Source organism: Streptopelia decaocto (genome assembly GCF_964273445.1).
Source record: "Streptopelia decaocto genome assembly, chromosome: 8".
NCBI classification, from domain to species: Eukaryota; Metazoa; Chordata; class Aves; order Columbiformes; family Columbidae; genus Streptopelia; species Streptopelia decaocto.
Window position 1 is genome coordinate 15008844 of NC_138662.1, and position 22780 is coordinate 15031623.

Here is a 22780-nt window from a genome sequence, read left to right on the forward strand (position 1 = left end):
CATTGGAGGACCAAGCATTGTTTTTGGATATTGTTATTATTGTGCTTGTACCTTAACTCACTGCTGCATTGAAAATTAATGTGTCAGGTCTGTTCTGCTTTCAGACAGGATATTTGTAGAGCGCACGACAAATGTGATACTCTGGGTAAGGAAAAACTTTTCTTTGTCTTTTAATAACTTTTTTGTAGTGACAATGTTAGTTGTCTGTGCCGAACTGTGGGTGACATTTCTTTTTCTATCATAAACCTTTTTGTTCTCTTCTAGGTCTGGCGGAGCTGGGCACAGTCTGTGACCCGTACAGGAGCTGTTCAATTAGTGAAGATAACGGACTGAGCACTGCTTTCACAATAGCACATGAACTTGGCCACGTGTATGTTTTATGTAAATATATTTACATTTAAATAGCCCAAGACTTATGCTAGCTAGGGCTTGCCAGCCTGCCTAGGACTTGGTACCTGCTGAGCCTAATTATTTGGGAGGAAATGAATGTAGTCAGGTAGGAGATGTACCGTTGAGGAAAATTAGGCTGTGGTGTGACTCTGGGAGGTGGTGGGGTGCTCTGAAGTCCATCTGAGAGCAGTAAAACCAGCAGACCCACATTTTGGGGAGGGTGAGTGATGGAGTACCCCAAGCAGCACATTAGCAGGGAAGGAGAACTAACAAAATGTCTCATATTACTGCATCTTCTCACATCTACATGCAGATGTCAGCAGCATCTGCCCTGGAGCTGTGATGTCTTGGCCAGGTCACTGGGACTAGCCGGGTTTTTGGCCAGGGCTGGGATGTGCTGGGTGCCTTGGGGCGGACCAGGGCAATTGCCACAGGCACATCTCACCTGGGCTTTGGGACTGAAGTCTCCTCCAAGAGCCAGTTCTCAGCCTGCCACAGCTTGGCCCACCACCACACGTGGTGCTGCTGAAGGAAGAAATTTAGCCAGCGTGTCTGGCAGGTGATGGGGATGTGTTAGCGAGCTTGATCCACCTCCTGAACATTTCACAAAGGGAAATAGCGTGATGCTGGACATGCCCGAAAGAGATGCTGTCATTCAAGATGCACCTCCTCCAGTGGAAATTTCTGTTAACCGATTTTGACTTCTTTTTTAGAGTAGTAGTGAGAAAAATCATCTTAGATCACATAGTCCTTTACCTCCCAGCTACAGCTCAGTCCCAAATCACCTCATGCCTGGTTTGCAGTGGAGATCTGTAGGTGTGGGATGGATGAATACCCAGTAACAAGTCACTCATTGTTTTAAACTCCCTTTTTCTGCACAGAAAGCTGGCTGAGATGGTCTATTTTTAACCACAGCAGTGTTTGTTTAAATAAGATTTCCTGAGAGAAAGTCTCCGAAGGTTTGGCATTCCCCACACCTAACCTGTGGCTAATTCCTTCGCGAATGCTGCCCCAGAGCTGCTGGAGGGGTTTGTGGCGCTGCCGGGCGGGAAGTGCCTCTTTGCTCTTTTACAGGGAACTGAGTGAAAAGGTGGTTCACCGGAGGTAATCTTAATGGGATATAAACTCTCCAGCCTTCGAACGCAGGATCACACTGGGTCATTTCCCCTTCTCCACTTCAAAAGGCAAAGTGCTTTAAGCCATTCTGTCTCTGTTAGCGTATTTGCCGCATTCTTCAATATGTCATGTGCTGCAGACTTTGCGTGAGTTTCTGCTGATACTGATGCTTGATGGCATTTTGTAAACCTACCACATAAAGTAGAGAAGCCAAGTCTATCCCCAGCGCAGCCCTATTTAGGCAACAGCATGAAGGATCAGCATGGCCCGAGGTGTTCAACTGCATTAGCAGACATTTTGCAGCCAGCGTAGGATGCTGGCAACGCACATGAGGGACTTCAGGCACCAGTGGTCAGTGGGCTCAAGTCGTTCATCTCTTTTGGAAGCTTGGCTCTTTGGCTCAATTCCAGAGAACTCTTGCCATTTTTATGAAGGTGGGGCCGGACTCCAACCTGCCTGCAGCATCTCTACTGTCAGCTGAAAAGGAAACGGCAGCTGAAATTGCATCTTACTGCAAGCTCCCTCAAGGACTTGTCTGGCTGAATATCTGCAGCCGTGATTTGGTGACCTTACCAGGGTGCTGCTGAGCTTCTTGCAGAAAAATGCTAAGAACTCAGTCTGAGCAATGCTTGTTGATATTTATGAGTATGTGCATATTAATTACTTATATTCTGTAATATCTGTCAGTAGCATATCTAGGAAAAATTCTCCCGTTTGCTTACATTTAGTTCACACTGTTGCTCTCGCTATGCTAAGTACTTGACATTTGCCACTAAACTGACTGTGCTTTTCACTGCTGTGTTTCTCCTAGATTTAACATGCCACACGATGACAATCATAAGTGCAAAGAAGATGGAGGTAAAAATCAACAGCATGTCATGGCACCAACGCTGAACTTCTACACCAATCCCTGGATGTGGTCAAAATGCAGTAGAAAATACATCACTGAATTTCTGGAGTAAGGCCATATATGCATGTTAGGCTGTTTTTACAAGTGCATGCATCCAGTAGGGTGTACTCTGGAGTCTTAACATGCAGCATTTGGAGGAAATCGGAAGGATTTGTGTGTGCACATATCCTTTAGGTAGATCAGGAATGCATCCTTGGCGTGCAGTCCCTGCCAGTTCAGCCTCGTGATAAGCTGGCAAGGACCAGCCTCTCTATGGGGAAGAATAAGTCTTCCTCCATGGATATTGCTTTTAAGGAATGTGTGTTCTACTCAAACCTGAAGAGTGAGTTTTCCAAGCCCTGTGGCCAAGATACAGAGCCATGTTTTAGGAGGCAGATTCAATCTGCCCGTCTGCTCCACAGGTCAAGATAAGGCCTTGGCACTAGTCACTGGTGAGAACACTCTTCCAGGAGCCCATAGGTCAGTTTGATGTGCAGTGATCACCCATTTTGCCATGATGCCTTCCCATACATTGTGATGGGGAGCAAAACGAGAGGCACGATGGTGTTCTGGCAAATCCAGAAGCTCAATCTCCCAGCTCTTCTGCTAATAAATGATTTTTCTTTCTAAATATATATTATACCACTGCTTACTCAGCAACTAAATTCAGGTTGTGCATGCTCAGAAACACTTTTGCCAGGGTAGCTGACTGCGTTGTGGTGGATGGTTGTTACTGCAGCCTGGGCTGATGGGAAAAGGGTACTGCACCCTCCTGTGCTCAAGTCTGCAGTAGCTGCTCTTGTGCTTGCTATAAATAAATATGGCAAACGTGGTGCACCTCTGCCCCAAGGCTGGCTCAGGTAAACACCAATGGGTTCTTGTCGCATCACCTCCTGTTTAACACCATTTCTCTGCTTTGTGTTGTAGTACTGGTTATGGGGAATGTTTGCTTGATGAACCTTCATCGAGAACTTACACGTTGCCTCAGCAGCTCCCAGGGCTGATTTATGATGTCAACAAACAATGTGAGTTAATTTTTGGACCTGGATCTCAAGTGTGCCCGTATATGGTAAGTGAAATTCCACACCTTGGTTTTCCTGCTGTTGCCAGGGCAAAATAAGGCCTCTTGGGGTGTGCATGAATGGAAGGCTCACAAGCCATCAAAGTATTGTCAAGCTTATGAGTTATTGATGAATCCTAGAGGTATAATTTCATTAAGGATCATTTATCTGGTAAGACACGTGGCACGTATTTATTTAATGTCTTCATCTTTTCAATAACAAGCAGATGCAGTGTCGGCGACTTTGGTGTATTAACATTGATGGCGCACACAAGGGATGTCGTACCCAACACACACCTTGGGCTGATGGGACAGAATGCGAGCCAGGAAAGGTCTGTAATACCTGATGGTTTGTGCCTCGTAGTGATGTTTCCCAGATCTCAGGTTAAGCATATCAGTCAAAATCATCCTATCCCAATGGCCAGTTATATGGGGCACAGCTTCCGACTGTGAGTGTGGAAGCCCAAAGCAGCTCTGTGTGTTTTAAGCCTGGTACACATGGGTCAGCTCTGCACCGGAGAATGTGATTAAAATCAACTGCTTGGCATAGTGTTGTTTAAGCAGATATTCCTTCTGCAGTGCTTACCTTGGTAAATTAATGCCCTTGAGTGAACTGAGCAAAACTTTCACAAAGCTTCACTAGGCTTTTATTAGAAATTTCCTATGTGATGTGAGCAATTAGTAATTTTGTGTAACATAAATTTGTCAACTGGCTTCTCATCTTGACAACTTCTGAGTAAAATATAGAACTCGTTGACATTTTCTGCATGGAACAATTTTGGCAGTAATTCATACAAACTTTCAATTTCCATGTGCAATGTTAGTTTCAAGCTAGCTTTGTGGTTTGTAGAATAAGTATTTAGTTTTTAGTTGTCTAGATCAAGAGAAAAAATAGTTGAGAGGATTTTTCTTTTCTATTTTATTGAGGTACTGAACCTTGTGAAGAAAAATGCTAACTAGTTTTCATATTTTTTGTCTGAACAAAAATCTTCTCCATCTAAATCTAGTAAAAAAAGTGTGATGTTATTCTACAAAGTATAGCTTAAAACTTTGCTTTTCTGGCTATTAATGATCAGTAGTTAAAGTTTTCTTTAGTAAGAGTCAACATTCTAATTCATAGTCTTTCAAATGTATTTAATAAAAATATCTGGATGCTATTTTAGATATCATTTTCCATAAAGGCTTGGTAATTAATCCTCTGTTGCATGTATCCGAAAAGTAAATTGTTCAATGACATGTGACTGATTTCCTTCAAGACGATGGGCATAGTCTATCAATTTGCCTTCCTTTCTTAGGGAAAAGTACAGCAAACACATTTGTTTTTCTTGTTGATAATGTGCATTAGAGATGTGGTTGGAAAATCCTATTCCTGTGCTGCTCTTTGGAGCCAGTGCTTCAATATTTAATGTTTTAATGTAAAATGCCCTCTTTTTTGAGGCTCGGCATAAAGTTAAGGCATCTGTGGAGTCCCCTTGACTTGAGGCCTTCAGCTTCCCTGTGAGCTTGGGGTCTACTCACTGCTGGAAGCTCAGAAATAACTATTTTCTTGAAATTGCAAAAATCTGGGCTGCAGTTTTGTTCTGACAGACCTGCTGTTACCCTTGGATATGGCCAGAGTGATGTGCAAACAACTGCAATTGAGCAGATTATCACCTTCTCAGAGTTACCATGTCATCCAAGTGGCAGTGTCCAGCTGCATGGTTCTTAAAGACCATGTGAGCAAAAACATTTCAGTCCACAAATCTAGACAATTTGACAAGTTTAGACAAATTAGACAAGTGTGACCTTGAACTTCTCAGCTGAGAGCAGATGGGCTCTTAAAAAAAGCTAATGCAGTCTGCTAGTGTTCAGGCATTTGAATGTATTCTCACAAAAAGGCTTTACGGAGTAATTCTTCTATCTGTGTGTTGGTCTAATTCAAGCTTAAGGTTTGAATCATGATAAACTCTCTTCTCCTTAGTGTTTATTTGGGCTTGTGAAGTGCTGAGGTGCGAGTCTGAAGTGCTTTTCATTGGAATAAATCACTATTTAGGTACTCTGCTGTGGCCAGGAGCCCCATCAAACTGCTGCATGCTGACTAATGCTTTGCCTCAAGTCTGTGTGTTTAAAGCCTGTGATATATGAGGTGACAGATGGAGAAAATACCGTCCCATTTTTTATGGTCATATATTTGGAAATGAGGGAGCCTGAAGAGCTAAGAAAAATCTAGCTAAAACTACTGGGATGTAGATTTATCCAGACTCTAAATTTATTCTTAAATCAAGGACACTAAAACAACATGGGAGTATTAGTTTATGCATATTTTGCGTGTGAGGACAGTGAATTTGATATTGCTAAACCAAGTAATAAGCCCAGCCCAGAGTTTGACCTTTGCTGGGTGAGCACCCGTCGTCGTTCTCAGGGTTTCACAGCACCAGCGCATTGTTGGGTGGAAATAAATCACTGGAAGAAAATAAAGAGGGTCGTAAACTTGGGCCTCTGTCTCTTGTGGTTTTCAGGGTTGTTTAAAGAATGGTAAAAGAAGAGAGATGAATAGTAATCATTTCTGTCTCCTGCCGTATGGCAGCAGGTAGCGTATATGTTATGCATGCGTGAAGCTTCGCAGCACTTGTCTGCCCCCTGCTAATCTATTCAGCTAAAGTCAGCACAAGGATGAAAGCTGGATTTGGTGAATTGTCTGGGACTCCAGTGGCAAGACAAAGAAAAGGAAAGCCTGTTGTAGTGTCTCCTGTTCCTGCCGTTGCTCTCCTGCTCAACTGTGTGTCTAAGTTATTTTGAACTTGCTACAGACAAAAACTCTTTTATTCTCTTCGTTCTCTGATCTGTAAGCTCATAGGAAAGAGAACCCTGGCAGGCTTTTTAGTTTTTCTGTTGTAACTCAACATAGAAATTATTTTTAAAATACAAAAGGCACGAAGGTTGCACAGCCAGACTATTCACAGTGTGGTTCCAAGAAACACCATTGCATTTCCATAAGATAATCTTGCTGTTTATTTAAAACAGCTGCTCCTTTTTTTTTTTTTTTTTCCCCTTTTGATTTACCATCCACTCCAAACCCTCAATTTTTAATAAAATCAAGAGGATGTAGGTGATTTCCTGGTTAATTCTCAACCATTGGATGGGAGACATATAGGTCATGTCACGCTCTGTTAGCTGTGTACATTCACTAGTTAGCTATTCAGTCGTCTTCTCTGGGTCAGTGATGCCAAGCATGACTGTGGTTATATATTTAGCTGTGAGCTTCAACATTGCTGTGAGAAGTTCTCTACTGGGACAGCACTGTTGCATTGGTGTTGTGTATTTTTTGTACATTGATGATGCTGTTGGACCTCTTTGTCCCTGGTACAGGGCTGGCATAGGGGTCTCCATCCTGCAGTTTTTCAACCCTCTAAATGCCAGGAGAAGTTGTGCATTGGAAGGGCTTGTCCTGCAGCAAAGAAGCAGGCATTTCAGCTTATTTTATTCCTGTCCTTTACTGTAGCAGATTTTTTTTCAGCCAGTTTCTATATGGGGAGTGAAATCTTCAGATGACAGCAAATCCAAGGCACATTGCAGCCTTGAGACCATGTTCATCTCTGAGCAAACACCACATTTAGGGCCCAAGCTATGAGTTGTTTGGCTGTCTTGCAAACCACGTCCAAAGGCAAATGCACCTGAGATCAGCTTTCTTCATCAGCAAAGCAATGGGCCAAACTGGCCATCATGGGCTAAAGGTGTTAAATGTGCTGCAGAGCCAGTGTCCTGTGGCCTGGATGCTCAACCCCCTTGATTTTGGTACCTTTTGATACCTTGATTTTGCTCTGTTTTCCTAGACAGCTTTCTCTAAGGTGATTCATAAGGGTATCTAAAAAAGGGGATGAGCTTATGGAATGTCTTGTTCTGGCATTAGTGAAAGGGCTTGAAAAACACAGCACATTGGTAAATTTGAACCTGTTGCCATAAAGATCATCAGGTGTTTCCATTCCTGAACAGCATCAGGTGCAGAGAGATATTGGAAGTGAATATTTTAATGATGCGCTATATGTTTTCTTCTTTGAGTCTGTAACCTCTTCTAATCTGTGAGCAATCAGCAATGTTTGGGCTTCATATAATTGCAAAGATTTGGGCATCTGCCAGCAGGTGAACATGACTCTGGGTTTAAATCTGCTTTAGCAAGCACTGTTCAGTGGGGGGGAAACCCTGCTCTGATGGGTCTTGGGGACACTTTTCCATCCGCTCTGGTGGGACCAGAAGCTGACTCTCCCCTAGATCTCACCTCTCCAGAAGTCTCTGTAGTCAGACTAGCAAACATAACCCAAAGGGACACAATTTATACTGTAGAAATGAGGGACAGGGACTTGCCAAGATAATTAAAACCAGTTTTCCAAACAAAAGAAAACAAGAGTTATAGCTGGAAAACAAAACACGTGCCAGGCCTTGGCAAGTCCCGTGTTATGACTGAGTGAAGAAAAATTCTTTGCATTGAGGAATTTTTTCTATTTTATTTGCCCTTTAGATTTGGAAGCTTCCTTTCCCTCTTCTGTCCTGGGGCTTTGTACAGCTGTGCGGAGGTTTGAGTTTTCCCTGTTGTTTTTCCTACTCTCTGTCTGTCTCCTCCCCTGACATGGTGCGGTTCCTGCTGCTCTCCAGGAATTCAGATAAGCGGCTTTTTGAAAAGCCAGTGCTGTGAGCTGAGCATTGCCATGCTGCTCAGCACCAGTAAACAGGGAATATTTGAGGACAACAGCAACCACCAGTCTTCTTCCCATAAATCACTCCAGTGGTTTCTGCAGCTTGTCTTCTCTTCTTCATTTAAGGCTGCAGTGAGAAAAAAATATGGGTGCAACAGACAAAACTAAAGAAGTTAAATTTTATTTGATTGCAAAATCTTTGCTACATTTTGTGAGCGGTTGAGAAATAAGTAAGCCTGAGCCTTGGCATCCAGGGTGGTAATGAAAAGCAAGGCAAGCTCACCTTTCCTGTCTCTCTCCTCTGCGCACAGCACTGCCGGTTTGGGATGTGCGTACCCAAAGAGCGAGAGGCGCCGGTGACAGATGGAGCATGGGGGACCTGGAGCCCTTTTGGGACCTGCTCGAGAACCTGCGGCGGCGGCATAAAGACGGCGATACGAGAGTGCAACAGGCCCGAGTAAGTGCACGGAGGGGAAACACTGGTGGAGGAAATGGGGAAAAGCAGCTGGGTTACCCAAACGGGTTGAAGTGCCCTTCAGCTGTTCCCAGCCTGTGTGTCACCCCAGGTGCTGGTGGCTTTGCCTGGCATGGATCATCATGGGGACCCAGGAGTGGCTGGTCACAGGTTTTGTTTGTGGGAAAAGTGCACTAAAAAGAGATCTGTTCAATGGAGAGAGAAGAAAAAAGCTAATATCTGTGCAGGTTTATTGCCTCCTGATTTCCTGGAGAGGCACAGCTGGGGTCTCACTCCTAAAGAGATTCTTCTTCTTCCAAACCTGTGGATCAGAAAGGACCAAGAAGGGAAGGAGTCATGGTTTTATCTGTTTTTCACCATTTTACCCATGCTTTGGCTGCTTTTGCAGCTGTTCCTACAGGCCAGATCCTTTAGACAGTTTTCTACCATTTTATTCCTGCTTTGGCTGGCTTTGCAGCTGATCCTTTATACAGTTACACATCAGCTGGCGCAGACTAGCCAAACCTCAGCAGAAATCTGTGCCCCATTAAAAAGTGGCACTCAAGAATGTTTGCCATCAGCCTGGAATGCAAAATTCTACACCCTTTGAAATGGCAGGGAATTTTGCCGTGGGCTTCAAGGAGATGAATGTGTGGCTGGTGAAATATTAACAATAGCTTGAGCAACTGGTATGAAGACAGGCTGCTTACATAAATTGTGAACTGTGCTGGTTTCTGTTTAACCACCTCCTTTCAGCCCATGAGAGCAAGAAGGCGTGGGCAGGAGGCTCTCCAGACTCTCGTTTGGTACTGAGACAGGGAGAGGAGTGAGGGGTCTGTAAAGCTGGTTGGACCAAGGACTCTTAAAAAGATGGAGCAGGCTTATTGCCAAGGAAATGGCCATTAGTGATGTACCAGTGACAGATTCATCACTGCTAATGGGAGAAGGGAGAGCTCGTACCTGCGGCATGTGAAGTGACAGGAGAGGCTGCTCAGCACAGCTGGGCAGGTGTCGAAACAGAAGAGTTGAAGTTAAGGGAGTAGGACTCCAGTATGTCAATTAAGAGGATGCTGAGAAACACACAAGAACAAAGGAGTTCTCATCTCACCATGCTGAGTCAGCACATACTATATGGTCTTCCAGTAGCCATGGAGACACAAAACCAAAATATTTTTTCACATGCAAAAATAGCTGTGCTGCCGAACCTTTGGATCCTGTCAGGAAGAAGTATTCCCATCTTCTGGAGAGGCATCTGTTTGGACTGATAGCTTTTTATGATAGAAAATCTACTTTATCCTGAGGGCTAGCCAAGGGATTTTAAATTCCATCTTCACTTATAGCTTGTGTTTTGTATCTGGGTGTTTTGTGAGGCTCGTTGCCTTGGCTGGGATTTGCAAAAGCACCTAAAGACGTTAGGTACCAAGCTGCCTGTGAAATCCTCTACTCTTATCATTATTAGTGGTTATTTTTTAGGCCTCTGTGTAGCTGGCACTGGCCTCTTCTCCAAACCCTCATGAAGTCTCTGTGGCAAACTGTCTGTCCTGGTACCGTCCACAGAGCTTTACCCCAACTCTCTTGTTTTGTCGCTGTGATTTGACATTGTAGCATGGGCTCCCACCATCTATGTTCCTGTTATTGTGAGGCTGCTGAGATGATGCAAATGGCTGAGACACTGCTGAGTACTCTCCTGCCTCTCTCACTTTTCAAAATACTCCAAAAATATACAAAATAGGTCCAGTGTCTGTTTCTCCTGTTTTGTAGCAGGCAGGAAAACCAACTGAGGTACATTGAGTAAGGTCTGAAATAGTTTTCAGTCTTTTATATTCTAAGATGGTTTAGATTTTTAAAGCTTTTTCTGTGCATGAGGATCTGGGGAAGGTATCTTGCATGCCAGTAAAATGTTGTGTTAAATCTAGCCATGGTACAGAAAATAAGGCTACAGCTCCTGCCTCTCTTTGTACTGTGCTCTGACACCTACATGGACAAGTATCTTGCAAGGCTGTAGGAAGAGCTGTAAACCTCTGAAACAGCAGCAGACTATGTTTTGACATACACTGAAAGAATGTATTAGCTAACCAGACCAGAACCGTCCCACCAAGGTTGCCCACTTGGGAATTCAAGGCTGGCTGGTACAGACAAAGCCCCTGGCTGCGGCACGTCACATAGCGGGTCTGTGGTGCAAGCGCTGGTTTTCAAAGCAAGGCGTAGCTTCAGAATTATGGGGAAAAGGCATATTTCATAAGAAGGCAATACCAGGAGCCCTGTTTCCAGGAATGGCTTTCTGTTTGGGGTGGTGTTATCTCTGGATGCGAGTCGGATCACGTCTGCATTTTAGTCCATCACAAAAGTGTCCACCTGTGCCAAAAGCTGTCTGAGCTTGACGTGTAAACACACCTATAGATAACTGTGCTGGCTGCCAGGAGCCAGCACATGTACCAGTTCCCAGTCCCAGGGTTTCTCAGGATGCCATGAAGGAGATCTCAAACTGATCTGTGCACACCAGGGCTTCACAGATTTTTCTGCAGCCGCTGCGTGAGCACAGTCGCGTAGGCAGATTTGCAGATGAACGCGTGTACCCTGTGGTTGGTCTCCAGGGTCCTTTCGTTGTTGCAGCCTGAGCGTCCCCAGTCATAGCAGCATGGGCCTGAGCACAGGCAGAGCATCCCCAAAACCAGCGCATCTCCATCAGGTACCTGTACCCGGTGCTTCTGGACCACTGGGAGCTGGGCACTGCCTTAAGGTCTGCGAGCAAAAACATTCGTGCTCAGTAATTGCAGGTGATGCATTAAGCTTCGTATATCGAAAATGTGTTGAGGTGGGAGCGGGGATCATAGCCCGCTGCTCCCCAGGCCTGCCTGCTGTGTCCTGGGAGTTTCTGACGTGCTGGGAGGAACGCAGCGACGCTGGGGTGTGCACAGGAGCTTGTAGGGGGAATTATGCTGGATTGAAAGCAGGTCCGCACTGGCAGTTAGTTGATCAAACAGATGATTCAGAGAGAAGGGAAATCAAGAGAGAACAAGAAGGTTTCTATGCATGCGCTACATTCCCTTCTGTCTCTGCAGTGCATTGCTGATGATTATCCATAAAAATATTGCATAGTGTGAAGAATCTGGTATTTCTTTGTGTTGTCGAAAATCGATCTTATATGAGGCTGACTTATTTTTGAGGGTCAGCTCTTTCTGTTTACTCAAGCTCTGTGAAAAGCAATGCTGGTTTAAAACCACCTTAAAACTTTCAGGGTGGTTTGAGGTTGGTTTTAAACGTCAGAATTGTGAGTGTGCTTCAGCCCTGAATGCTGGCTGCAGGGAGGTTTACTGCCGCAGTTACGAAGCTGACAGTTTGCAATATGATGTCAAGTTTCAGCATCCTTCAGTTTGTGGTGTGTCGCTGTGTTCGATGTTTTCTCAATCTTGCAGGTCATGTCTAGAGAAAAGGAAGTTATACAGTAGTTTGGAATATCTGGATTTTGTTAGACCTACTCTTAAAAAAAAAAAAGCTCCTGCATTTTCTTCTTAACTAACTTAATATTTCGAAGTCTTATTTTAATTGATTTGATTCATATTGGAAGCAATGTGATAAAAATGTGGTAATTGCAATTTTTTTGAATGAAATACCCTGCTAGAGGTTTGCATAATTTAAAGCCTTTGTCAAACCACAACAGTCCTGCTGCACTGTAAATGCTTTTGAAGCAAAAATGAGGAATCCAGTTAATTCCCCCATGAATGATTTGGACTCACAGAGGTCTGGAGTGTGCTGCTGCCACAGCTAAGAGGTTTCCCCAGGGTCGAGATGTCCCTTTGTAGCTGGAGGTAGATAATGATAATGTGCCTTCATAGGAATAGTCTGTGGGAAGGCTGTGGTGGTGGGAAACCCCCAGAAATCACCATGGTGGCTGGGAGGCAGGAGGGGTGTTGGACGCACCCTCAGGGGCTGCAGCACTGAGTTAGCTCTGGAGCAGTCCCAAGCATGCTCAGTTAAATTAAATCAAGTTGTTTGCCAATCCAAGGTGGAGAATAGACTAAATCGGTAGAAACCAGGTTTAGACTTTGCTCCACTAGGAATTAGTGTGAAATCGTTCTGTAAACTGATATCTTTAGTGAGTGCTATGCAGTTGGTTGTAACTTTTAGCCCTGTTGCTTGCTTAATTGCAAGCACCAGAAACCTTTGCAAGTGATGCATGTTTAGTTTCCAGATGGTATGTAAGAATCATAGAACAGTTTGAGTTAGAAGGGACATTCAAAGCTCATCTAGTCCAACCCCCCTGCCATGAGCAGGAATATCTTCACCCAGCTCAGGTTGCTCAGAGCCCCATCCAGCCTGGCCTGGGATGTCTCCAGGGATGGGGCATCCACCACCTCTCTGGACAACCTGGGCCAGTGTTTCACCACCCTATTGTAAAAAATTTCTTCCTCATGTCTCACAATCGGAGCAGGTAGAGCCGGTGTTACCAGCTTCAGCTCTGGGTCATGCCTAAAGACAAACCATACTCCTCAGCATTTAGGATGGGACTTGAGAGATCTGTACCATGGCAGTGTGTATCTCAGCAAGGAGAGGATGCTGGCAGGAGAAATCCCATGTGTGTAGCTGGCGGTGCTCTGCATCTCGCCCTCAGACTCGTGCCAAACCTGCGAGCATCCCTAGCTTGGTGCTAGCGCGGTGGTGGGAAGTCCGCCTGCCCTTTTCTACTTTTCAGGTAGCCTTTAGGCAAGGGCAGGCCCCTCTGGGTGCCTCTGTCTCCTCATTTATTTAAGAGGAACCCTGCTGCTTGAGTCACAAATAGTTTTCAAACGTCAGAGTGAAGAATTACTTGTGGGGGAACAAGCGCTCCTGGTCTTCTTAAGCTTGTTGATGTGCCTGTACTTCAAAGGATGCTAAAAATTTGTGTTAAGGTGTAGGAGTTTGTTGACTTGCTGTGTGTAGAGACCCTCATACATATGCAAGGGGTTTCTATCTCTGTTATGGTAGAAGATGCTGACTGCATGCAACGTGGAGAGCCTACAGTGGGCATCTCCATGCTAGGGGCAGGGGTGCTTCCCATTTATCACTCATTAATTTGCATTTTGAAAGGTCTTTCTGTGTGCAAATTGGCTTTCTTCCTGAGGAGGCTCAATGGGAAGATGCATTCTGCCAGTATCCCGGAGGCACTGACAGCCGTCTGGTCCTGGGGCAAGGCAGAGCCGATCCTGAAGAAAAGCCCTAAAAGGCAGGAGATGTGGGTGCCAGGACTTCAGCGCCCAGTGCATTGCTCTTCTGATCTCTACTTCTTGCTAGCACAGGCACTTATTTTGTTCAGGGGTTGGGTAGAAGATGCAGGTTTGGTGGTTATTTTGCAGCAGCAGCTGGAGCTGGGCACACATGTTGAGCTTCAAGGGTCACTTTGTGCTTCTGTGGCATCAGAGAAAAACAAAGTTGGATGGTAGGGCAGTTTTTATTATGCATATTAATGGTGGTAGCTTGTAGAAGCCTCCACCATGCCCTCTCAATTTCATTTGAAGTTTCACAAGAGAGCGCCAGAGATGGTGGGATTTTCTTGGAACATTTAAAGCATAGTGCACCCTTTTAAGTTTTATTGTTATAATTCGTTATATGCATAGAAGGCTGCACAGAGATGGGCGTATGAAACCTTACCCTAGTTCCTAGAATAACTGAACAGAGAGTAGATAAGATAGCTTATATCCCAAGGGTACTTTCCTCACAGTGTTACCATAGCTGAAAAGGAGTCCTTACCAGAAAGGTGCCTTCTGCTGGGTTGTTCCCGCGCCGCTGCTGACAGTGGCTGCAGGAGGAAAGGCTTTTTGGGTCCCTGAAGTGAGCTGTTGCCTGGCAAAGGCTCCATCTACATACGAGGACAAAAATAGTTTTATGACTCCAGCCCTGAATCTGAGAGTTGGGAAATTCAAAACGACAGTTTCTCCTAGGCTTATCTGCTGGTTTTTATGTGGCTTGGATGATATTGCTTTCCCCAGTTTATACCAGAGCCATCCTACTATAAAATGGGGGTAAAGTATTTATTGGCCATTTTTGGTGCTTTCTGGAACATGTGGAGATAAAATTGTTTTAAAGTGTCTAGCATTACCACTTCTACCATTTTGGACTACAAATCCTGAAGGACTAAGCACTGCCTGGCCTTTCAGCCTCCACAGGGAAGCCCTTTCTCCTTTCTGCAGTGATGTTTGGTTATTTGCAACCCAGTAGATCAAAGGCAAACCCTCAGCTGCTGAATCCATAGGATTGCTTGAGTTCTGGAGGGATGGTCCCATACAGGATCCCACAGTGTGAAACTAAATCCCCAGTTAAGGAGGAAGATGTGTTTCCTTTCTGTTTTTTCTCACTACTGCTGCATTCATAAGAGAGCAAATATTCCCTTTTTCATCTTCTTTTACCATTGCAAATATGGTCTTTTTTATTAGACAGCTGCATAACCTTTCCTGCTGCCAGCCTGCGATATTAAATACATGGCCCGCAAAATGGTGCTGCAAATCCTGACTGTGCTGAACAGGCTGCAAAACTACGATTGAGTCTTGTTTCTGCAGGCCTAAAAACGGTGGGAAATACTGCGTGGGTCGTCGCATGAAGTTTAAATCCTGCAACACCGAACCATGCTCAAAGCTGAAGAAGGATTTCCGGGACGAGCAGTGTGCCGACTTTGATGGGAAGCACTTTAACATCAATGGGCTGCCCACGAACGTGCGCTGGGTTCCCAAATACAGCGGCAGTAAGTGGCCGGGGAAGGGAGATGCGGATTGCTGCGTCAGGCTGATGACATTCGGATAACATGCTTCTGGTTTTCCTCCCTCCCATCCCTAGTCCTGATGAAGGATCGGTGCAAGTTGTTCTGCCGAGTGGCGGGAAATACAGCGTATTATCAGCTGCGGGATCGTGTCATCGATGGGACGCCCTGTGGCCCTGACACAAATGACATCTGCGTGCAGGGCCTTTGCCGGGTAAGTATTTTCCCTTCTCTTTAGCCAGGGTGGTTGCACTTTTTCGTGGCAGGATGGTGCTTCTGCACCTTGCTGTAGCCGGTCATTGCTGTGCCCTCTTCACTTGGGGCTGCCGGAGAATCTGCAGACTCTGCCAACCACGGCTGATCTGAAGCTCATGGCAACCTCCAGATTTCCACAAGAGCCATGCGTGGAAGATGTCTGTATGTCTGTCCTTCTTTACTGAGGGCTGTGGAGATCTGAGCCTGAATCCACACGGTGTTTCCTTCAGTCAGACCTTGGAGGACTCTACATTTCCATTCACAATTATTTTTCATTCTTTTTGCTATGGGAACAACCAATGCAAGAAGTTTTCTTTAGTGAAGGCATCGCCTGGTGCAAATAGCACTTCTGATTCTCACGTTGTAAAAAAGCCTTTTGTTTGAAAATGGTGTGGGATGGCCACACTTTAAATCAGTGGAAAAAACGTGGGGAAGCCAAACAATTTGTCTCACGGAAGCCTTTTGCATACAAAGCTTTTGTGTGCCTTAATTGGAAGGTTTGTAAATGCTGCTCTAGTCTGTATTTGCTCAATCTATTTTTTTTCAATTTTTCTCTTAAAGCAAGCTGGATGTGATCATGTGCTGAATTCAAAAGCAAGAAGAGATAAATGTGGTGTTTGTGGTGGGGATAATTCTTCATGCAAAACTGTTGCAGGCACATTTAACACGGTGCATTATGGTAAGAATCTGTTGCTAAAAACTTTATAGTGAAAAATGCAGGTCTATAAAAACCATTACCACACTTAATCTACAAAAACACTGATGTAAAATGCAAAATCCTTCTAGCTATAGCATATTCCATTTTATAACTATTTACGCTACCTCTAAATGAAAAGTATCAGCTTGTGTAACGTGAAGTAATTTTGATCATTTCCTTTTCCCCTGTAAAAAGCAAATGAAATGCCTGTGTAATAGCCTTGACTTTCTGTTAAATCTTTTCTAGGCTATAACGTTGTGGTCCGTATCCCAGCTGGTGCAACTAATATTGATGTGCGTCAGCACAGTTACTCAGGGAAACCAGAGGATGACAACTACCTGGGTGAGTTACAGTCCTTAAGTCTAGAAATCTGCTTTATTGTCTGGTTGTGGCGATATCCACTGGCTGCTCTCTGTTAGGGAGGATGAAGAATTCACTTAAGGGAGATGTTTTCTTACTGAGACTTGATCTCATATATCTACCAAACATGCAGCCTTATCTTGTTCCTTCTTTTTTTCATGCCATCCTTGATGCAAAGTTTGGGAGGTTCACGGACTCTAAGAAATATCCCCTTAGAGTGTCTCTGGGGCTGGGAAGGACTCTTGAGCCTGTGCTTTGGGTGGGAGCTGAGGCATTAAGCTGGGAACCAAACAGACTTCTGACTTCTGCTGGAGTCTTCTCATCGCAACTTAACACGACTCTACACTCACTGTGCCTTAGCTGGAGAGTAAATGTGCCATAGCCAGAAAGATGTGTGTACAAACAAATTCAAAGAGAAATTGTTTTCTATTCCCCTGAGAATAATAATTCTGATTTCACTTCGACTGAGCCCTTCTTGTCCCTGCCTGACAGTGATATGTAACTGTAATGAAATATCCTGCACCAAAGATGTTTGTTTGATTTAAAGCTAACAATAACTTGGCCTTTGACTGCTGGACATTCATGGTCACTGTTTTCTGTAATCTGTGGGTATCTCTCTGGGGATAGATTAAAATGCTTGTGGTGCTGTGTTAGACCAGTCTGCAGCATGCACATATGCTTTTAACACAACCATGTGTCTCTTTTCTACCATGCTGATCAGTGGTTCACCCCATAGAAAATTCTGTTTGGGTTCAATAGTGGATATAACACCAACACACATTACAACTGATATTACACCTGCCAGTGGAAGGCTGGTCTTCCCATCAAGTCCTGTTTGTGCCCCTCAGAATCTGGTGGGGTTGCTGATGGAGCAGGGTGTCAGGCTGTGGCTCCTTGCAGTCCCAGGTGGATGGTGGCTGCTCTCCCAGCTCTGTTCCTCCTCTTCTGCACACCCCATACCTAGCACTGGGTTTGCAGGTTCCATATTTACACCCCTGAGCAGGGCACTTCATCTCCTTTCATCTCACAAAATCCCTGCATTGTTGAGTGTTTTTGCAAAATACAGGGCTTAGCCCAAGTGCTCACTGTAACTGGGCATATTTAAAAGTGGGACCAGGCTGTTGGTTCCTAGCCTATGGAAGGTAAAGGACTTCACTTGAGAAATGAGTAGAGTAGACTATCACTCACCAAAGGGAAATGGTGTTGACAGCTTTGGCGGCTGTTCTCCAGTGCTATCCATGTGGCTGGACCCTTCATTCAGGCAAAAAGCTGAGCAGGTTCCCCCTGTCCTCATTCCTAGACTGGGGTCATGCAAAGCTGTCTGTCTGTCCCTGTGCACCCGCGGCCATTCACTTCCGGCCACTTTGCTGCCTTGCATAGTTTCTGCACATTCACAGCAATGAAATGAGATGGTGCAGCATGAATGCACATCAGTACCAAGAAAACCTTACTAAGGTGTGGTAGTTTTCTGTCCTGGGAAAGGGAGATACATTTCATTATTCCTCTTTTCTAGAAAAACAATCCTCCCTGTGTTGTGCCTATTCAAACTGGTCCACCCCAGAAGGAGCCCCAAAGAACTTCTCAGCTCTTCTTGGAGGGCCTTTAATCTTCTTGGGAAGCAATGAAGTCAAATCTTCTTTAATGTTGCTTTAATATTGCTGGGAAAGAATTCCTTCACATTAGGCCTGACTAGAAGTAAATGAGAAGTGCGCATGTGTCCGCTTATTTTGCAGCTCACTGAGTGTGAAATCTTGGGCCCTCGGTACTGTGAACCTTGTAGTTGCTTAACAGTTTAGGAGGAATTTGATGTTGTCATCAAGTCCAAGATGTGTACCTACTGTTGTAGGAGATACAGTAAATGAGAAAGAATCCTTTAATGAGTTTTACTACTGCCTAATGACAATAAAGCCTCCGAAGTGTGGAATTTGTTTGAGTATAGCGTCTGCTTTGTGAGTTTTTCTCCATCCTGTGTCTGTTTGCTACTGAGCATTGTTTTGCTTTATTTTCTCTTCTCATTCCGTGTAAAAACCTTTCCTTTGGTGTTTTGGTGTTAAGTTTAGATTTTTCAGTACAGAGGCTTTGGAGTAATGTAGCTGTGATGGGTGAAATGGTGGGGAAACTAACTTAGGAAATTAGCTACATAATCGCATTAGTGTGAAGTTGTGCAGCAGACTGCTGTTTTCAGGAAACCGTTCCTTTTATAAAGCATTTAGGCTTTAAGCCTCCAGTGCTTTCACATACCTTAAGATTTGGAATAATAAAAAGTAGGGGGGGAGGAGGGAGAGGGAATGAGTGGGAGAGATACTGACCAAACTCCCTGTAATTATCTACTGGAAAATGACATTTGGTCAATTAGGGTACATGTATTTAGTGTAAGAACATACCTGGAAACAACAGGGAAGCCACCCTACCTGTGTGGCTAGCAAAAAGACATGGGTATGGTTATTTCTGCAGTGTATGAGGGGATACAGACTGTGCGTTCTGCATGCGGCAGCTGGGCCAGCATCTCTTTTGGGTATCTCTTTGCCCTGGGTTATGGGTGAGCTCTGTAGCAAAAACTTCAGGCATTCAGCCTTCATTTTAATGAGGCTCTCTGGTGGAAAAAGGAGAAGGCACAATGTCTGTAAGAGCTTTGCTGCTCTCTTTACATCCTTTCTGTTTGAGAGTGCCAGCGGGCTTCTCCTGCCACCCCAATGAAAGGGAGCCCTGAGAGCACATGACCCACGTTATTATGTACATATGAGTTAATTCTGCGTCTTTAGTTCTTGTTTTTTGCACCTATGCAGCCTTATCTAACAGTCAAGGAGACTTTATATTAAATGGAGACTTTGTCGTCAGTATGTTTAAAAGGGAAATCAAAGTTGGAAATGCTGTGATCGAATACAGCGGATCGGATAATACTATTGAAAGGATTAATTCTACAGATCGGATTGAGCAAGAAATAACACTTCAGGTGAAGTATATGTTGTGTGTGTGGAAAAGTCCAGCCAGCATTACTGGACTGAAAAATGTGGGCAGCAAAGTCTGTTGGTTTGCTCTGCTTCATCTTTTTTTCCCCTCAGGTTTTATCAGTGGGTAATTTGTACAATCCTGATGTTCGTTACACATTTAATATCCCCATTGAAGACAAACCTCAGCAGTTTTACTGGAATACGTATGGCCCGTGGCAGCCCTGCAGTAAGCTCTGCCAAGGTGGGTGCTTGGGAAGGTTTTAAAGAAGACACAGTTTTGTCCTGGATTCATCTGGGATCTAGGCAGTGCTGTTAAATCCCTCTCCATTTGCTTTCTGTGAGATTCTCATGTTATGGGTGTGACTGTTTCCCTGGGCTGTAGTGGTAGATAACATCGTACAAGGCGCGCCACTGCTCTGCTGCTCATCTTAGAGAGTCTTAACCCACCCCCCGATTTCTGAAAGAGGTTTAAAAGCATAATTAAATGTCTCTTAATTGCTACTATAGGAGGAGTAAGAGAAATGACTGATCTGATCACTTTCCTGTATGACTCAAGCGATGTGTGGGGTTTTTTTCTGTGTAGGAGAAAGAAAAAGGAAACCCGTGTGTACGAGAGAGTCGGATCAGCTCACGGTGTCGGACCAGCGATGTGATCGACTTCCCCAGCCTGACCCCATCACTGAGCCTTGTAGCACAGAATGTGAATTAAGGTGCACTCTACTCAGCCATGTGTACACATTACATCATATATTTATTGTTTACTCCTCTTTCTTTTCACCTCTCACCATAAATCCTTTTCTCACCAGCCTGTGTTAGATTTAAAAAAAGAAAAGGATTAGCAGTTGCCTCTTTGTAAACCAAGAGGGATTGGCATCCACCAGCTGTGTTTTGAGAGGCACTTTTCTACATTTTCACATTTCTCTTATTGGATTAAATTAGTGCTAACTATAAAAAAAAAAAATCACCTAGTGTTGAAAAAATCTCCCTGTGCAATACAGTGCCTGAAATCCGCATCTGCCTGGATCAGAAATGCTCAGCACCATCCTAGAAACAGCCTGCAAAGAGGGAAAAACATATGCTTAAAGCAAAAGAGTAACTAAGACTTGGATTTATCATTGTTTGCTTAAAGCAAAGATTAAGCTTAAGTGTAGAGCACGTTTGGGGCTGTCCCCAGACAACTGCTGGTGAGCTGAAATTGAGGGAGCATGGCTTGAATCATTACAAACCATTTTCCTTTCTGGAATTTAAATATGGTGGCATTAAATGGCTGTTGGTGAAGTAACTGGGATGGTCGAGTTTTCTGAGGGGTTTCTCTGGCTGTGCTAAACCCAGGGCTGTACAGGAGCTATAGGTTGGGTTGTCACGGTAACAGCTGTTGCCATTGCAACAGGCTGGAAACTTGAGAAGGGCAAATGCAGGAGTTTGAAAAGCAGGCAGGGACATGAGGGCTCCCACCATTGAGGAGCTATTGACTCCAAATCCCCTTAATCTTATTCTTCTAGCTGTGCTGAAGTTTGCTCTCTAGGCTTAGGAGTGGGGCTCTGCACTCCCCACACAGGCTGTCGTGACAGCTCGGGGTCTCCAGGATCCACAGGGGACATGTCACTGCCTCTGTCCCCAGGAGCACCCCCGGCGAGGTGCAATAAGGTCTTCTTGACTCCAAGGTCTCTGACATCTCTGTGGATCAGACCTTGTGTCCAGCATCTCTTGACAGAGCTGGGGCCCAGCAGCTGGTGTCCAGGTGACCCTGGGGACCTGGTGACTCTGTCCTGGTGTCCAGGTGACCCTGGTGAGTATCCTCAGGTGGGTCCTCAAGGGCCACCAGCATCAGTCCTTGCTGCCCTTTTCAGGAAGGAGGCACCAGGGTGCAAGTCCATCCATCCAGAGGGAACAACCCTGCTCCTCGCTGACACCTCTGGGGCTCGTGTGTCTTGAAGCAAGTAAATAGCTCGTGCTTTGGAGAGCTGAAACTGTTTTGCAGGCATCCTGTCTTGTGGAATGCCTTGTCACACATTTCAAGCCTGTGCAGATAATTTTCTGATGCTGTATTTTTCAGTATTTTGTTTTGAGAGGCCCAAGTGGCGGTCCTTCAGTGGAATGTGGAGTAGAAAGCCATCAAAGCACTGCTCCCTGCTCAACCACGGAACCCCCCACCACTTTGCATGGTTCCCCCAGAGTCATAGTGTGGCTTTGCTGTCTCTAAGAGGGACCTGGTGACAGTTCTTCCGCATATGAAACAATGCCAGGGTTTGTTGCCTCAGGTTTTTGGAAGCTTCAAAGTATTGGGAAGTATTGTAAGGAGCCAAAACTTCCAGTTCAAGAGTGTATATTCCTTATTTATGTCAAACACCCCTAAACACGTTACCTGCAGAGTTGCAGAGCCCCACAGCTCCTTCTGCCTCTTCTGATCCTCTCCAAGGCAGGCACCTTCACGTGGAGTAATGGATTTTTGCCACACCAGAGCTGACACTTGCTTTCCTTGGCTCAGGTGGCACATCGCGAGGAAGAGTGAGTGCACGGCCCAGTGTGGGCTGGGGTACCGCACCCTGGAGATCTACTGCTCCAAGTACAGCAGGCTGGAGGGAAAAATAGAGAAGGTTGATGACCGCTTCTGCAGCAGCCAGCCCAAGCCCAGCACGAGGGAGAAGTGCACTGGAGATTGTAACGTGGGAGGATGGCGGTACTCGGCCTGGACAGAGGTGAGGGATGCTCAGTGGTGCGGCAGACGCTGTCTCCCCCTCACATGGCGCTGTCAGGCTGTTTAGGTTGCATATAGCGTATAAAAGTTGGCCACAGTGATTCTGCTTCCATTGCTTTTTCTGGAGGACACTGTAGTACAAAGCAGCCTGGTACTCGTTGTTTTCCACTGCAATGAACTTACGCTTTTAAACATCCCAGGGTCTGTCTTCATTACACTGAGCCTGGCTGGTTTTCTTCTCCCATCACAGGCAGCCCTCCTGGCAGAAGCCAGGAGGATGTGTTACCATCAGTGGCAGACTTCTGAAATTTGTTTACTTTACACTTTTTTGCAGAATACTTCTTCGTGGCCAGGAATATTCCTGATGCAGACCTAGAGAATGATGAGCCTGGGGCTTTTCAGGGAGGGCACAGTGAAGGGGAACAGGCTGGTTGGAGATAATTTCTCTCTCCTAAAATGAGAACAAGCTACAGCCATTTGGGAGAACTGAAAGCCAACACTTGTAGAAGT

At 45.0% G+C, this 22780-nt stretch overlaps 1 protein-coding gene across 14 annotated transcripts in view; it reads left to right on the plus strand.

Moving 5' to 3' along the window:
- The window catches only part of ADAMTS9 (ADAM metallopeptidase with thrombospondin type 1 motif 9), a 93144-nt gene that overhangs the window by 16550 nt on the left and 53814 nt on the right, over nt 1-22780 (plus strand). For 13 of the 14 annotated variants that reach the window (XM_082059685.1, XM_082059688.1, XM_082059687.1 and 10 more), the window contains 14 exons: nt 105-145; nt 265-370; nt 2318-2464; nt 3323-3464; nt 3680-3787; nt 8437-8582; nt 15113-15294; nt 15387-15523; nt 16126-16243; nt 16508-16603; nt 19408-19574; nt 19684-19813; nt 20156-20282; nt 22061-22271. In XM_082059685.1, the coding sequence (XP_081915811.1) occupies nt 105-145; nt 265-370; nt 2318-2464; nt 3323-3464; nt 3680-3787; nt 8437-8582; nt 15113-15294; nt 15387-15523; nt 16126-16243; nt 16508-16603; nt 19408-19574; nt 19684-19813; nt 20156-20282; nt 22061-22271 (1858 nt within the window). The remainder of the gene's footprint in view (nt 1-104; nt 146-264; nt 371-2317; nt 2465-3322; nt 3465-3679; nt 3788-8436; nt 8583-15112; nt 15295-15386; nt 15524-16125; nt 16244-16507; nt 16604-19407; nt 19575-19683; nt 19814-20155; nt 20283-22060; nt 22272-22780) is intronic. The other variant, XM_082059679.1, reaches the window with a different exon arrangement.